General features: G+C 32.1%; 1 protein-coding gene and 1 long non-coding RNA gene across 2 annotated transcripts; one reads left to right on the forward strand and one right to left on the reverse strand.

The window, feature by feature from the left end:
* Nucleotides 1–363: 363 nt before the first annotated feature.
* Nucleotides 364–2272, forward strand: LOC11412330 (uncharacterized). The gene is made up of 3 exons (XR_003012384.2): nucleotides 364–553; nucleotides 647–693; nucleotides 788–2272. It is a non-coding gene; the product is annotated as an uncharacterized lncRNA (long non-coding RNA).
* An 8447-nt stretch (nucleotides 2273–10719) lies between these two features.
* Nucleotides 10720–14386, reverse strand: LOC11412139 (protein AE7-like 1). The gene is made up of 5 exons (XM_024783205.2): nucleotides 14112–14386; nucleotides 13912–14017; nucleotides 13733–13832; nucleotides 11318–11363; nucleotides 10720–11195 (listed from the first exon to the last, which is right to left on the reverse strand). Exons 1-5 carry the CDS (start codon nucleotides 14221–14223, stop codon nucleotides 11095–11097), a joined length of 465 nt encoding a protein of 154 aa, XP_024638973.1. The 5' UTR covers nucleotides 14224–14386; the 3' UTR covers nucleotides 10720–11094.
* Between the last annotated feature and the right edge of the window lie 1763 nt (nucleotides 14387–16149).

Here is a 16149-nt window from a genome sequence, read left to right on the forward strand (position 1 = left end):
TCGTCTAATACTGATCCGACGGTCGAGGACGAGTCTACGCATGAATGAAGCAAATTATCAACTGCGGTCAATTATGATCCCCATTCTAGAAGAAACTTTGGACGCAATTCGCGTGAAGATCACGAAAAGTTGAATTGTTCTATAGCCAGCTCATGAATGCCGTATTTGTAGTGCTACACACCAAACCGCCATGACATAACAATTTGACAAAATTGTCCCTTTTATTTTTTAAATTAAACGTGACAGATAATGCCCTTAAATATGCCGCACCTAACAGTACACGTCACCAAATCATCCACACCGTTAACACAACTAATCTCAGCCGTCCATACTACCCAAATCCATTATAAAAGAAAGGGTTGTGATAAACCAATTCATATCGTTCAACCGTTTATAGGGTTTGGGGATTCTCCTCTCTCTCCATCCTCTTTCGAAAACAACGATTCTTCCTTCAATCTCAGATCTCGTCCGAAGCTTCGTTCTCTAACCTCGATCGATACCAGATCCGTATAGATCCGATGGAGATCTACATGCCGATGGTGGTTTTGTTCAGGTATAACCTGTTTTCGATCAAATTTTCTTGTTCTTTGTTGATTTTGTTTCGTTAATTGTTATTGATTCTGTTTTTATTAATGTTTACTTGTAGAAATTTCATAGATCTGAATTTTCGTGCATCAGATCTACAATCCAGAGGTGTGAACTTGTTCGTCTTGGTTTCTGGATCCGTATCGTAGATAATTCATTCGATTTTTCCTAAGTCAAGGCTCTGGAGGTATCTTTTTTGCAGGTATGGTGGTGGATCCTTGAGGAAGATCGTAGATCCGGTGTTGAATCATAGCGATTCAACCTATGATGATGATGATCGATGTATCAGCTTCCGATTTGTTCTCTGTGGCGAATTTTGGCGAATCAACGTTGATGAATCTCGTTTTCGTTTAACAGATTCAGATGTTACACATCTCGGTTATTGTAAATATGTATATATGATGATGAAGATTGGAAGTTTTCGGGTTGGGATAAAATGGATGTAGGATATATCTTAGGGATTTAAGTGCCTTTATGCGCTGAGCGTATGAAGGATTAAATCCTGAGTGATCTTGTCATCCGACCTTTGCCATGTCAGGTGCGCTTGCTTGGCAGGTCAAAAAATAATAATAAAAAAAGTTTTGTTGGTTTTTGAGAGAGATCGCACGGGGTTTTTGCCCGGGATCTTCTCTCGTGTGTGGTGTTGTTGCCTTGCCTTGTTTCTTTTCCTTGTTCCTCTTTATATTTTACACGCATCGCGCTCTACTCACAATAGCACTGGACGGATTCATTGAAGCTAATCTCAACACTCCAAGGTAATCTATCATGTTTCAGTCGAATCAATTTCAGTAACAAGTTTAATTTATTTTTCTATTAATAATCAATAAACACAATATAACAATTTAACTTAAAAACCTAATTTTAGTCGTCAATTATTGATTTTTTGCAATAGTATTTGCAGTTGAATTATTTCTGCAAATCTAGTTTTGAAGTTATAAACAAACCAATGCCAAAATTAATAAAGAATCTTGGTTCTAATTTAATGCAGTATCAATATTTAATTATTTTATTTACGCTCCTCCATATAGCTACAGCTATTTTAATCTACCTAGATTCCAATTACAGTTATTTTAGTTTCCAAATTATATTGTATTAATTTGAACCATTAGTCCGTTTGTCAAATGTAAACTATGGTTTCCGCTTCGGCTGTTGTACTTTGTAATTGCAGTTATAGTTCTATCCCAAGAAATTAGTACATCATGTAACAGGATCATAGCTCTGTAAGTTCATCAGGGGAAATATGGACTGTTACTGTGAATTGAGTGCATTGTTATACCGATTCAGTAGGAGGACTAGAAGATAATGCAATGAAGCCATGGTGGGATGCTTTTGTTTTACTCAACATCTTCTATCGGTATGGTGATCAATCATTAAGGTGAAGATGATCAATCATTAAGGTGAAGATGACTTCGGTTCTCATATGTTAAGTGAAGTTAATGAAATATTTATTCAGTTTATTTATGTTCAGCAATGCATTTACATCATACACAAATCATTAAATATTTGAGTCATCTCCCTCAAACTGAGTGGAAAATGACTTGGTTCTTTCACTTGTTCAGTCTAAGAAAATGGAATGTTGTTATTCAGTAATCATCATTATTCAGTAATGTTGTTATCATACGCATTAAGTTTATCCATTTACTTTACCGTGAATGGGGCTCCCCCCTTTATATAATGAGGTTTTGCAGATTTCCATTAGTTTTTTAATTTCTTGTTTTTCATTGGCTTTATGATTTGTGGTCTTTTCATATGTTTCTCATTGGCTTTATGATTTGTGGTCTTTTAAGATCGTATGTGGTAGCTAAGTATCATGTAAGTGAATTTTAAACAGATTTCAAACTAAATTGGAATTGATAGGACATGTAAAATGGTTTTATTTTCATAAAAGTAGAAGAATGTTTAGTTTAAAAAAGGTATACTTGAAACATAATTACTAAGAATTTTCAAGCATAAAATGTTGAATTTATTTTTTGACATATTAAGTTAATATGTTGTTTCTTAAACTCCCAAGTATGTTTACATAAATGCCCATGGTTACATCATTTATTTTTGTTTGTTTTCGTATGAAAACTAGTTTTTTATAATCTAAAATGGAACTTCTCTTTTTTAAACTATAATTCATTAACACTTTTTATGCTGTCTTGCTGGTTATCTGTTTTATTGAATTTATAAATTTAGTGTCCCATAAAGGAACTAACATTATATTTTGTATTTAGTTTATTCCTTGCTGGAAGCTTATTTATTTTGTATTTGAAACACTTTCTTGAAACATTTGTTTTTTGTTACGAAATGAATTGTGCAAATTATTGGTGATTATGTTCATTTCTTTTGTAAACATTTATTATTCATTTCTACACTAATTTAAAAAAAAAAAAAAAGCTTTGGCAACGTAATTTTACCTGCTCCTTTTCAATGGTTCCATGCCATCTTTTTTGCGACGAAATCCAAAATTCAGTGTATGTGCTCACAGATGCCAGTAAACATATTCTTTAACAAAATCCATTGAAATCACGTAGTTTTCTACGGTTTTAGAAACACTGATCTGTTTTTTTTGGTGAGTATAAGATTTTCTTTTTTGGTTGTAATTTTGAAGATATACGTTACATTTCATTGTCGGTTCACATGAAAGATCTGTAGCTCATTGTCGGTTCACATGAAAGATCTGTAGCTCAAATGGAAGAGCGCTCATTGCATTTTGTTTAAATGTTTGAGATGTGTTGGTTCGAATCCAGCCGGATCTGCAGTTAGTTTGTCTCTGTTTTTTTGGTTATATGGAGTATAATCTTAATGGGCATGCCAACCTCTACTCAAGTTAATGAATCAAAAATAGTAACTTTTTTGTTGGAAGATATTGCACATTTGGGAGTAAACATGAGCTAAACAAATGAATCAAATAACAAATGTATTTGTTTTTAAACACATTATTTTAGCTTTGTAACCAAACAAAAATATACACACATTATTAATTACTTCATGGTTATTACTAATCCTCGTTGTGTGCTCCGAATATATTTGTTTATTTGATTCATCAGTTTTATTTTTAAATGATTGGATTGTAGATTGTTGCCATTTGGCGAGTAACCACATTCATCAGTTCATGTTTTCTACCATACCATCTAGTTGCTGCCTCAATGACTGTAAAATGATGTTAGTAATGAGAAGAAATGTTATTCCCATGAATCCATGCATATATACTTGTTCGGTTGTTCCTATATGGTTACTTGAACTCCAGGGACCCTTAATACGAAAAGTACTAGAAGACTTATAGCCATAATAGGAGGAAGATACCTTGGTGGAAACCCATATGGGTGTACGTTGCATTTGTCCTTCAAATTGATTGACTTGTCACATGATCATTGCTAATTTGACTGATTACAAGGCCTGGGTTTAAATCAACATTTCGAGGAATATTTATCTCTTGATCTTCCTAATTTGAATTATTTTGATTAGTATTCATAATTTTTGAAGGGTTAGACATTTTTTTAACGTCTGATCCATTAGACGAAAATATATTCTCTGCACAAATAAATTTGTTGATTAATGGAAGACGCAAGTCAGATCTTTAAGAAGCTCTTAGTTGATAGGTTTAATGTCACAAGTCTTTTGCTTACGTTGTAAGAAACACGTAATAGTTGACAAATTTGTTGGGTTTGATTGTCAAGTTTTTTAAATAAGGAAAGGAGGTTAAAAAATATTAGTTATTGGAGAAGTCCTACATCGCTTAGTGTGGTGGAGCAAGACGAAGACCAATGCTATATATTGAATTTAGGTTCTTTGTTTTCAGATGTACCAGTTAGTAGCACTTTAAGCTTATATATCTGACTTAGTTTAAAATTTTGAAAGTGTGGTTGTACTGAGGCATTAGGGTGAGAGTTGTAATAAATATTTTCATATAGTAATAATTCTCTCGTTGTCAGATTAGATAACGGTTGTGATTTTTTTTTTTCCTTCTGGTTTTAAAGTTTCCACATTATATTCTTGTGTTGTGATTATGCTTATTTTTTTTTCCTAACAAAACGTTGTAAACAATGCAAAAGAAAGAGCATAAGAACATGAAAGTGCAGAAAAGTAAGAATAAATGTAAAAGAATATGGTTTAATTATAGACATAATTGAGATACATACACCGTGTGATCAACAACCAATAAGATGTTTTACTTTAGGTGGACAAATGCGTAATGTAGTAGACTAATTTACATATCGGAAACGAACTCTCTAGCACGAAGAATGAGTCTCCTATTTATAGGAAAGAGAAGAAACTAACTTAAGTTTGCATCCATGACACGTCTTCTTCACTAACTAAAAACTTCTTCTTGGTCTTTGAATCTCTACCTCTTTGATCACTTATGAGATGATGTTGTATTTTCTTCTCCTACACACTTTTGATATGAGAGTTATTTAGACCCTTGAATATTGCCTAATCCTTATTTCGAAAGAACCTTTTCTAGCACCTTTGACAAAATAGAGCATAATCCTTATTTCGAACATGATTTTTCAAGCAACAATCCAAGTCTTCTCTGAAGTACTGTTCATATTTTTTTTCATGTTAACTAAATAACAAGTTAAAAAGTTTTACCCGAAGAAAAAAAGTAGGAGATAAAGAGGATGACACGGTAAAAACAGCATGAATTAACAAACTTTTGAAAAAATCGTTAGTAAAAAATTGATCAAAACACAAATCATCGATGGTTTACTAATTGACCACAAAAGCGTAACAGATAATTTTCTTAACAAACGTTGTAAAATATATTCACATCTTAGAGAAAACAAATTTACACAATCAGAAAAGAATTAAAAGAACACCTATCATAATCCCAAACACATTTTTGTCTTGGATTTAGTCACATGAAAATTCAAACACATAAACCAGAAAAAATAAAAACAATCACCACCCTTGAATTGGCCAACGATTGTTTGGATCTGGAAGCCAAGAAGAACGTTTCTTCTCCTTCTTCGCAGCCAACTCCACCGCCACGTTCCCTTCATGGGGAGTAGAAATTCTTCTAAAACTTAAGACTTTAGTTATAAATCCAATACCTCTTTTATTCTTCTTGTGTTCATATTCTTCACTTAGCCTCATGGATTGTGAGAGTCTTTCATATCCAGAAATTTTAGCACATTCTGAAGTTATTGATTCTGATGAAAGTAATATGCGTTCTGATCTTGATAATCTAAAACTTCTTCCAAATTCCATCAGCTTCAAATTGAGAAACAACAAAGATAAATGGAAATGGAACAACTGTACAAGGATACGTGTTTGGTTAAGAATGCTGGTTCTATTGGTTCGGAAATGTTAATGATAATATAGTATTTACTTAGTTACAGCACATTACATGATATATTCCTTTTATGAAGGAAGTGATGGTCAACTACTATATAGAATTATAGATATTACTATTCAATAACTGTGTCTTAGGTGGCTTTAGATTAAATTTGTGAGGGAATTGATAACTTGTGCTACAAATAATGCATACTACATAGCAAACATGTACAAATGTTGTACCGAACAAAAAAAAAAGATGAGCAGACATCGCAAATTATTTTGCAAATACAATGAGTAAAAAACTGATCAAAATACAAATAATTTATGGTTTGAGTAATTCACCACGAAAGATAATAAATAATACCGAGAAAATCACAAGTTCCATTTAAAATAGAAATATGGTTTGAAAATGTATTTAATATTGTCGCGGTTCATGGAATCTTTGAGAATATTATGATATCATATTAGAATTTGTGATTGATACGTTATGCTTGTTGCTATTACAAGGGGTTGTTGGTTCTTGGATTCGTTCCGTGTTGATGGTTGGTCCATACGCCGCACTTTAGACATCCACCAGTGTTGTTTTCATTTTTCCGTACCTCCTGATTGGGTAGACTTACACTTTGCGTGGATTTACCGGGTTAGGTTTACGTCCCTCCAATTTTTTTGGAATTTTGCTCTTCACTCAGCACATCTCGCTTGCACCCTGCAACCATGTCCAAAATGCCCCTGCGCTAGTTAACTAGCACAAGTGTAAACTTGGGCGCAAGTTAACTAGTATTGCGCATGTTAAGTGGCGCAAATGTAAATTTGTACGCAAGTTAGGTAGCGTTGCGCATTTAAGTGGCGCAAGTGTAAAATAGTGCAAACGTTAAGTGGCGCAAAGTGCCTATTTTTTATTTATTTATTCAATATGATTCAATAAATTATTTTATTTTTCAATATGGCGCAAATTCTAAACATAAATTCTATTCTATTTTATTTTATTCTAAATTATTTGGTCGCTTTATTCTAATTTATTTATGCACTTAAAATAAATTCGATTTTATACTAATTAAATTTTCATTCTAATTTTTATTCATTAAATACAAAATTAGAAAATAAATTCGATTTTATTTATTCAATACATAAACATAAACATAAAATAAATGCAAAAATAAATACAAATAAAAAACAAAATTAATAAATATAACTCTCATTTTATTAATATGATTCAAACATTATAATATATAATACATATATTTTACCCTCTTCAGTATATGTCAATAGCTCTTGGGGAAAATAGTGATCTGTTATGTTGGGAAAAACGACATCAAGACCCCTTGAGTTAAATTTAAATTTGGTTCCTTTTATACCCCCATGATGATTCTTTTTACCCATGGTAAAAAGATTTTGGAAGTAAATGGAAGCAAACCTAATTTTACCTCAAGGGATGATGTCTTTTTCCCCAACCTAACAGACCACTACTTCCTCCAAAAGTTACCGGTATTTACCTAAAGGGGTATAAAGACCCTAGAGACTATAAAAACGAAGAAGAGAAAGAGGGGGAGAGAGTGGGAGGAGAAAATGTGAGGAAAAGAGGGAGTATGTGAGGGTTTTTATAGATGGTATAAGGTATATAACACTTAATAAGGTCCAAAAACGTGTGAAAAACTTAAGAAAAACGTGTAAAATCCAATCAAAACCATTGACTACCGTTCAAGAAACGTTTGTGCTTCAGTTTTTACCACCGGCCAACTTGCGCAAGTTAAATCGCGCATAGGCTCAGTGGTGCGTGACTTAACTCACGCAAGGTCATATTTGAAAAATGTGCAGGGCGCGAGTAAAATGTTCAGGATGAAGAGCAGAATTCGTTTTTTTATTATTTCTTTTTCTTTTTTTAATAATATATATGAGGACATTGTGCTCTTGCCTTATCAAAAAAAAAAAAAACCTTACTTATGAACAAATACAATTGTTCACGCCATCTCTCATCTAACATGCGATTCTTTTAACACATATTCACCTCATATACAAGTTGATTTTGTAAGCAAATGCTAATAGATAATTTTCCTGAATTAATCACAGTTCAATGTTCATGAACCTTAGCTTAAGAATATTCACATCTAAACAAAATAAATTTACAAAATCAGCAACGAATTAAGAGAACAACGTGATTACAAACTCAATCACGTTCTGAAACTTGAAAACAAACCATAATAAAATACACAAAAAAATCAGTCACCACCCTTGAACTGGCCAACGTTTTTGTGGATCTGGAAGCCAAGACGAACGTTTCTTCTCCTTCTTCTCCGCCGCCTCGTGGGGACTGGAAATTCTCGTTAAATTTAAGACTTTATTTAGAAATCCAATACCTCTTTTATTCTTCTTGTGTTCATATTCTTCATTTATCTCCATGGTTTGTGAGAGTCTTTCATAACCACCAACTTTAGCACATTCTGAAGTTACAGATTCTGATGATAGTAATATACCTTCTGATCTTGACAACCTAACACTTTTTCTAAATTCCATCAACTTACAAATTTAGAAACAACCAAGAAAAATTAATGGAACAAGGATAAATGTTTTGTTAAAAATGCTAATGAGATAATATTATAGTATAGTATATTCTTTTTATAAATTAGGAAGGAAGTGATGGTCAACTACTATATAGACATTATTTTTCAATAACTGTCTTTGATGACTTAGATTAATTTTGTTATATCATGCGTGATGAGATTGATTGAGAGGGACGTAAGAATGTGGAAAAACATAAAATAAAACATAGTAAATCTATTATTTTTAGTTTGTCTCTATGCATGTTTTATTTGCTTAGAGATATGTTTTTGACTTTTCAACGCGTTAGCATAATTCAATGGTCAAGAAAATATTGCGTGACAAGTTAAGGGAGATTGCTTGGGGTAGTGCGTGCCTTGCATTCAGCACTTTTCGATAAAATTTTGTGGTTGGTGGTAGCAATAACCAACGAGGGAAATCAAATATTTTTGAGATAAGAAATGAGAGGAATAAAAGTTGTGATTGCTCATAACTAATTTGTGACATATCCATAGACAAATACAATATGAGAGAAAGTATAAAAAATAATATGCAAATATTAATATAAGAGGCCTATTTATAGAGGGGTTCATATAAAAATGAAGAAGTAACAAACTTTATCTCTAATACGGTACGGAGTTATACTTCTTTGTGCATCTCCAATAGTATAACTCATTATAAATGATTTAATTGAGCTATCCACTGCCACATATCTGAAACAATTTGTTTGTCTTTTACTTGGAGGTCCAACACTTTAAGCTCTGTTTGACAATTTGGAGGATATGAGAGGGCTTTCAGGATGAGAAACATAGGGAAGAAAAAATTAATCGAAAGAGTATTTATTTAGAAAATGATAAACTAATGTTTATGATTAATATATTTTTTTCTTTTAAAAATATTATAACAACATAGATCAGGAGGATTTTGTACTACAAACAAGAAAATAAATCCCTCAAAGTTTTCTCTTCTCAAAATCTTCTATTTTTTCCACTTGCTCTTTTTTCATTCAAAAGTCTTCCCTCCCTTTCCTTCAAACTCTCAAAACTTAAGAGTTTATGATGGATCGAATGTATTGTTAAAGATGAGTTACTTCAATAAGCAATCATCCTTATAAAACTTTGTTCCGTCAATCTACTCTAACAGTAAAACTCGTTAAGAATACACTTTTTTAATTTAAAACTTCTTAAAACCGTCATTGGAGGTGCTTTTATCTATCCGTTTATTGGGACAATTTTTTAAAATTAAATTGAACTCTAAACTCGAGATAGATTTCATTGTCGGCAAGAACAAAGATACCTCTCATAAACGGCAAGAACAAACAAGTACAACTATCCACTGTTGGCGCTAACAAAGGTACCTAAGAGCATCTTTAATGGTGAACTTTACTCGTTGTTATTTTGTGGGTCTTATTGTACCAAATAATCTTGAAGCAACTCCTCTATTTTTTACTTCAATGGTGATCTATAAAATACTCATGTCTGATGCTACAAATTTACCTCATACATGAATTCTTTATTCCTTTTATTGTTATTTTAATCGAAATAACCATTGCTTCATGAATCAACCATAAATACATGCCGGAGTACTCCAGCCAAAATTCATGCAAAATTTCCATTCTTTCGTGAAGTCAGGCGCACGCTATGAAAAAAGCAACCGTTGGAGTTGCTCTAATGCATTCCTAAAAATAAAAAATAAAAATACAAAAAGGTACCAAATGCTAACAAACTAGTCACACAAAAAATCATTGTTTTGGAATTATGAGGGTTTCTAAACGGGTGGGATCACAGCTGATAACGCACTGAAGATGGAGAGCATGATGCACTTGAACGGACATGGGCACTTGTAGCAGCTGCATGCAAGTAATGGTGCAAAGACTTTTTTATAAATCTACTCTTATCATTAATAATGCATGGATAATTGAATTTGGTGTTTCCAATCTTATGCATTAGATTTAAGACATGTCTCAACCCATAAACAATCATTGCACAATTTGGTTTCCATGCCCAACATGCCTCCATTCTATATTGTAGAGCGATCATTGGACATCTTCATACTTTTTTTTTTATCAAGATAATCTGAATTTGAATAGAGAACCTCTTCACTTATCAAAAGAAATGGAGAACTACATATAGAGATAGATAGACGCAAAAATAGATATTGGGTTCCACACCAAGTGAGTTCTATCATCATTATTTTTTTACAAAAAAAATAATTCAAACTTCTTTGTGTCTATCTCTATTCAAACAAAGCCTTCATCTATTTTGAGAAACGGAGAGGATCTTGACCTTACTTTTGACCTTACTTTTGTGTTGTAATTTGTTTACTCAGAAACCTGTGTTTACACTACGGCAATTGAACATTCATACTGCGGCAGTTTAAATCTCCTCTAAATGCAAAATCATTTTTTAAACTTACCACCTAAAAAGCTTAACATGAGCTTGGAGTATGAGGGCCGGGTTAACCCACAAACAGCCAAATATACAGATGCATATCTATAGTCAAAGGTACAAACATAGGACATAATGATTTCTAACTTAATTTACATACACAGATACCCCCATGCTAAACATGATGCGGGGTTGGTTGGCAAGAAAGGGGCAAAAACAACCCATGGAAACCAAAGAACTAAAGACATAATGATTACAGTTTATTGTGTTCATCCGCAGCTAATGCCTTCACAATAGTTATTGGGCAGGCATAATATATGTTTGTTCACAGTTCATTGGACTCGAGACACTCATCCACAAGCTGGCGCAGGTTTGGATTCTCTAAGGCAGCAGCGATTCTCTCTTTATCGTTTAATTGCTTATTCACTGCAAGAAAATATTGTTACAAGTTCATGTTGCAGGAAGTAACGATTATATAAAGTAGAAGAAAGGGATTGGGAAAAGCATAGTCTTGGATGCTATTGTTTTAGCAATTTTTTGAACTTCACCTGATTCTTCATTGGCATGAGATCCTTGAGATACTTTGATGTCCACCTGCAAAGAAGAATTTGAGTAACAAATGAGGTTACAGAGAGAGGACAATTATACTATGATATAAGCAGTGTGGAAATAAAAATGTTGCCTAGAGAATCGTGATTCACAAGAAAGAGAGTGTGCAGGCAAGAAGGGATTCAACATCAAGAGATGGGGGTTAAAAGACTGACACATACCACTTGCCAATAGGCACATCAAATACAGGGGAAGAATATCAAACCATGTGAACAACGGCGCAATAAGAAAGTAACACCACAAACTCGTTTGGCATCAAAATATGCATCTATTTAGAGACACTACAAACTTGCACACATGAAGTTCGGGTTGATATATCCTACCACAGTTATGAAGCTAGAATAGACTATAATTCATCTGATGATTAACTTCATTACATTGTACATGGTGCAATAATGACATCTCCCAAAGTCATAAGTATAGTCAAGTATGATAAATGTTGAAACATAATTTGAAAACATCTTATTTAATATATGATTAGACATATACTTCTAGTTAGAAAAAGATTTATCGCTACTGTTAATATAGAGAATTCTCGAATACTTTTCTATTTCACTTCTAGTTAAAATGTTCTAAAGAAATACTTCAATAACTTATTCTTCTGCAACTGTGTGACCTAGTGATCACATATATGAGTCATTAGATTCAACCTAAACTAATACTAGTACAAGGTAACATTGTGAACTATAAACAGACCCTTCTCTGGTTTTATAGCACCAGGTTGTACAACTGAATAATAAACCAATGAATTTAAAAAATTATACCCCTTTTGTTTCCACTTCTTAATGCTTCTCTATTCTTTCTCTTACATTATCTTTTGTGTGTGTGTCTGTTTTAACCATCTGGTTCTGAGGGAAAGTAACGTTAGTAATTTAAAATTTGGCTAAGAGATAAATAAAGTCTGATAAAGAGTTTCAGCCAAGAATCAAACATGATACTCCCAATCAATTTAACCTTAACTAAAGCTCATTAACCACTTGGTAAAATAAAATTCTGTTACATTATCTCATCTCATCAATTTTTAAATTTTCTCAAAAATTCCAATTTACACAACGTTTGGTTTGAAATTTACTTGTATTCATGAAGAAAACAAACTCTTTTCTTACTTTAAAAATGCTTAAGAAAGGCCATCTTCACATTACAAATTGATGTAATTCCTACTCGAACTCAATCTCCACAAGTTCTGGTTGTTTTGAATGTCAAGAAAAGTTAAACTAATTTCCATATAGGAAATTTACGAGGTTATGGTGCAAATTATACTATCAAAAGATACATCTTAAAAGCGTACGAACCACTTAATGGATGTGTATGTTTGGATTGACCGTGAGTTTGGTGGAATTTCAGAGTGCCCCTGTGATTTTTTAGCCAAAGCTACACTTTGGAGCTTCAACAGAGTCAAGACGTCACACTGATTTTGTCAAACTCACCGTCAATCCATACACTGACTAAACTAAGAAACAAAAGAAAACAAACACAACTTATCCATCCATCAATTCACAACACATTGCATATTTCATTCCACTTTTGAATGAGTCAAAATTCATTATAGAGGCATAGAATTGACTTTGCCTTCAGAATTGATTCTAACTTGAAGCTAGAATTTGGAGCTTTTGACTTCTGCAATTAATTTTTAACCTTTACTTATTGTTTAACTCACTTTTATCCCCGCAGAACGAAATACACTTGTAGGTAGAACCAACCAGTTAACTGGAGGCAAAATCAAACATAAATCACTTTACATTCAACTCACTTATAGCTAGAATCAATATTACTAAGCATGTGTTTGCTTCTGCTATGAAAAAATTGATTTTGAGTGGATTGATTTGGTAAAATTGATTTTGGCTAGAAATAAGTTGAAGATGAAGTAGTTTACGCTTGGATAGGTGAGTTGAACAACAAAAGCTCCAAATCTAGCTTCAAGTAAGTTAGAATCAATTCTGGAGGCAAAATTCAATTCTACTCAAGAGCAACCAAAGATGTCTGAATTAATTCTACACCTCTAGACTCAAATTTATTTCATCGAAAAGTGAAACCAAAAATACACTTAGACATTCTCGAGTAGAATTGAATTTGCCTCCAGAATGATTCCAACTTGTAGCTAGAATTTGAAGCTTTTGCCTTATACAATTAATTTACTGTTCAACACGAACTCACCTATAACTAGAATCAGTTTTCAGAATCAATTCATTCAAAATCAACTTTTTATTACCAGAACCAAACACACTTATAACTAGAATTAACCAGCTAAACCTAAATCACTATACATTCAACTCAATTTTTATCACTGCATAACAAAAGACACACTGATACTAAATAATAATAACTTGTGAAGCAAAAAGGTCGAAGAAACAAACTTTGTAATGAGCAGGAAAATAGTGCTTCAGCTTAACTCTGAGACAAAGACCAATCACAGTAACCATACTACAGTGTCGAACGGTAGGCGTAAAAGTAATCCTACACACAAACATAAATTCAATTCAATTCAAATTCATAATTTCATTCAATAAATCATAAACATAAAATAAAAACTCACAGAATCCGACCCAATTTGTCATCAACAGAAATGGATTCTTCAGACAGAACATTAAGCTGTTCCAAAGAATAAGGATGTTCAGGATCCCTAATATCTCTAACGAAATTTGTCAAATCAAATCAAATCAAAGTCAAGGATCACAAAATATTCATTTCATTTAATTTTCAATTTCAAATAAAAAAAAATGAAAGAAAGGATATCATAAATATCGAGAGGATCAACGAAATGATCGGAGTGAGATTCTTCGGAGCGAGGGATTCGTTCTTTTTTGGCGTGGACTATTGGATTAGCATTGATCAAACCTAGTGTCATCTTCTTCTTCTGTGTTTCTACTTCACTCTATTCTACTGATGATTGATGATGATGGATGAAATCAAAGAATCAGTCAGTCAGTCTGCATCATTTCGCTTTTGGTCTGCTTTATATATGTTTGTTTGTGCAGTTTTTTTTCCCTTTCTTAGTGGATATATGAGCGCAATAAATGAATGACAAATCACAAAACTCTTGCACTAAAAAAATTTAACAATAATTTTAAAATGAAAAAATGGTGTCTTACATCTTAATATTAAGATAGTGATGACCTTAAGACTCAAATAACTCTTATAATGAGATTTACACAAATTTTTATTTATTTATTTGACACTTTTCATTTTGAGTGAGATAAAATCAATATAATAATTTGATAAAAAAATTATAATATTATTTTTAAATTATTGTTATATTCATTTTGTCTATCTCTTCAACTCGAAGTAATCAACAATAAATGAAGATGATTTGAACACGTAAATATAAAGATGAGTTTTTTCGAATTCAAGTATGGACAAAAGCGAGGATAAATATTCAACAAAAAGTTCATCATTACATACCCAAAAAACGTAATCGTCATAAAAGTACAAAACATACTGTTTTTTTGAAGAGGAAAAAGCGAAACACGTTGAACTTAACATTGATGTACATATTGTTCAAAACTCCATAAGAACAAGAAGGGAAGTGACACCACACCCGTCACGGATTCACATGTATAAAAAAATAAAAACTTATAATCACACTTAACATCATAATCAAAGGACAGACTCAATTAGTTATCATATTCCTATTCACATGTACATCGTGAGGACAAAGTCTAAAGAATAAATTCGAAAATAAAGAGAGAGGAATAGAGTGAGGCCCCATTTGTTTTGGTTTTTTTTCTTAAAAAAATAACTTTCTTCATTTTTAAGTGTTTGTTTAGATTTTTTAGAAAAAAACATTTTATAAAAAAAAAAACTATTTTGACCCTAAAATGAAAAGCTATTAAGATTAATTCTTTTTAAAATATGTCTTTTTCAACAATAAGGAGGTAATACATGTACATGTTAAAACTCTTTTTTTTTTTTTTTTTTAAATGAATTTCTATGGGTGGTAGGCAAACAAAAAAAACTTCAGAATTTTTTTTAAAATCTCTAAAAATTAATCTCTAAATTCTTTTAACACAAAATCTATTTCTTTTTAAAGTTAAAACAAACGCATCTTAAACCTCGACTATATCATGTTGGTTCTTAGTATTTAAGTCTTACTCATACAAATACACAACTCATCATCTTCAAATTGCAAAAAAGGAAAGAAAGAATCAAAGCTATAAAAAGCTATCAAATTGCAAAAAACAAATAAAAAAAATCAAAGTTATTCATGCTCATTACCATTCTCTACAAACTACATGCTCTTATAAGTTTTAATATATCCGAGGATCATATTTTAGAGTGTGTTATATACAATTTGTTACAAAAAAAAACTCATGTCAGTTATAAATTGATCCCAAACATCCATAAGTTCTAGCTCAACTGGCAAAATGCTAAAATTGTTAGATCGGATATCATGATCGGGGTTCGAACCCCGGTACTTTCATTTATGTATGTAAGTTTATGATGGCTTTGTCATTTTGTCTATCTAAAAAAAAAAAAAACCCAAATAAACCAAAAACTTTTCCGTTTGTATGTCCTCGATGTTATCTAAACTTGTGTAAGATTTATTGAGGCTAATACATTTTCACTCAAATAACTTTTTTTCTTTCTTTTGAGAGAACTCCAAAGATAACTTGGAAAATATATTATTGTTCATAAGTAAACTTATAAGTAAAGGTCACAATTCAACATCTTATCATGATATTTACTTCTAGTTCATAAACAGGCCCGGCCCTGAGGGGTGCAAACAGCTCAACAGAGTTGGGCCTCCCTCAGTCATGGGTCTTAATTTTTTTTT

The sequence above is a fragment of the Medicago truncatula genome, chromosome 5 (genome assembly GCF_003473485.1).
Source record: "Medicago truncatula cultivar Jemalong A17 chromosome 5, MtrunA17r5.0-ANR, whole genome shotgun sequence".
NCBI classification, from domain to species: domain Eukaryota; kingdom Viridiplantae; phylum Streptophyta; class Magnoliopsida; order Fabales; family Fabaceae; genus Medicago; species Medicago truncatula.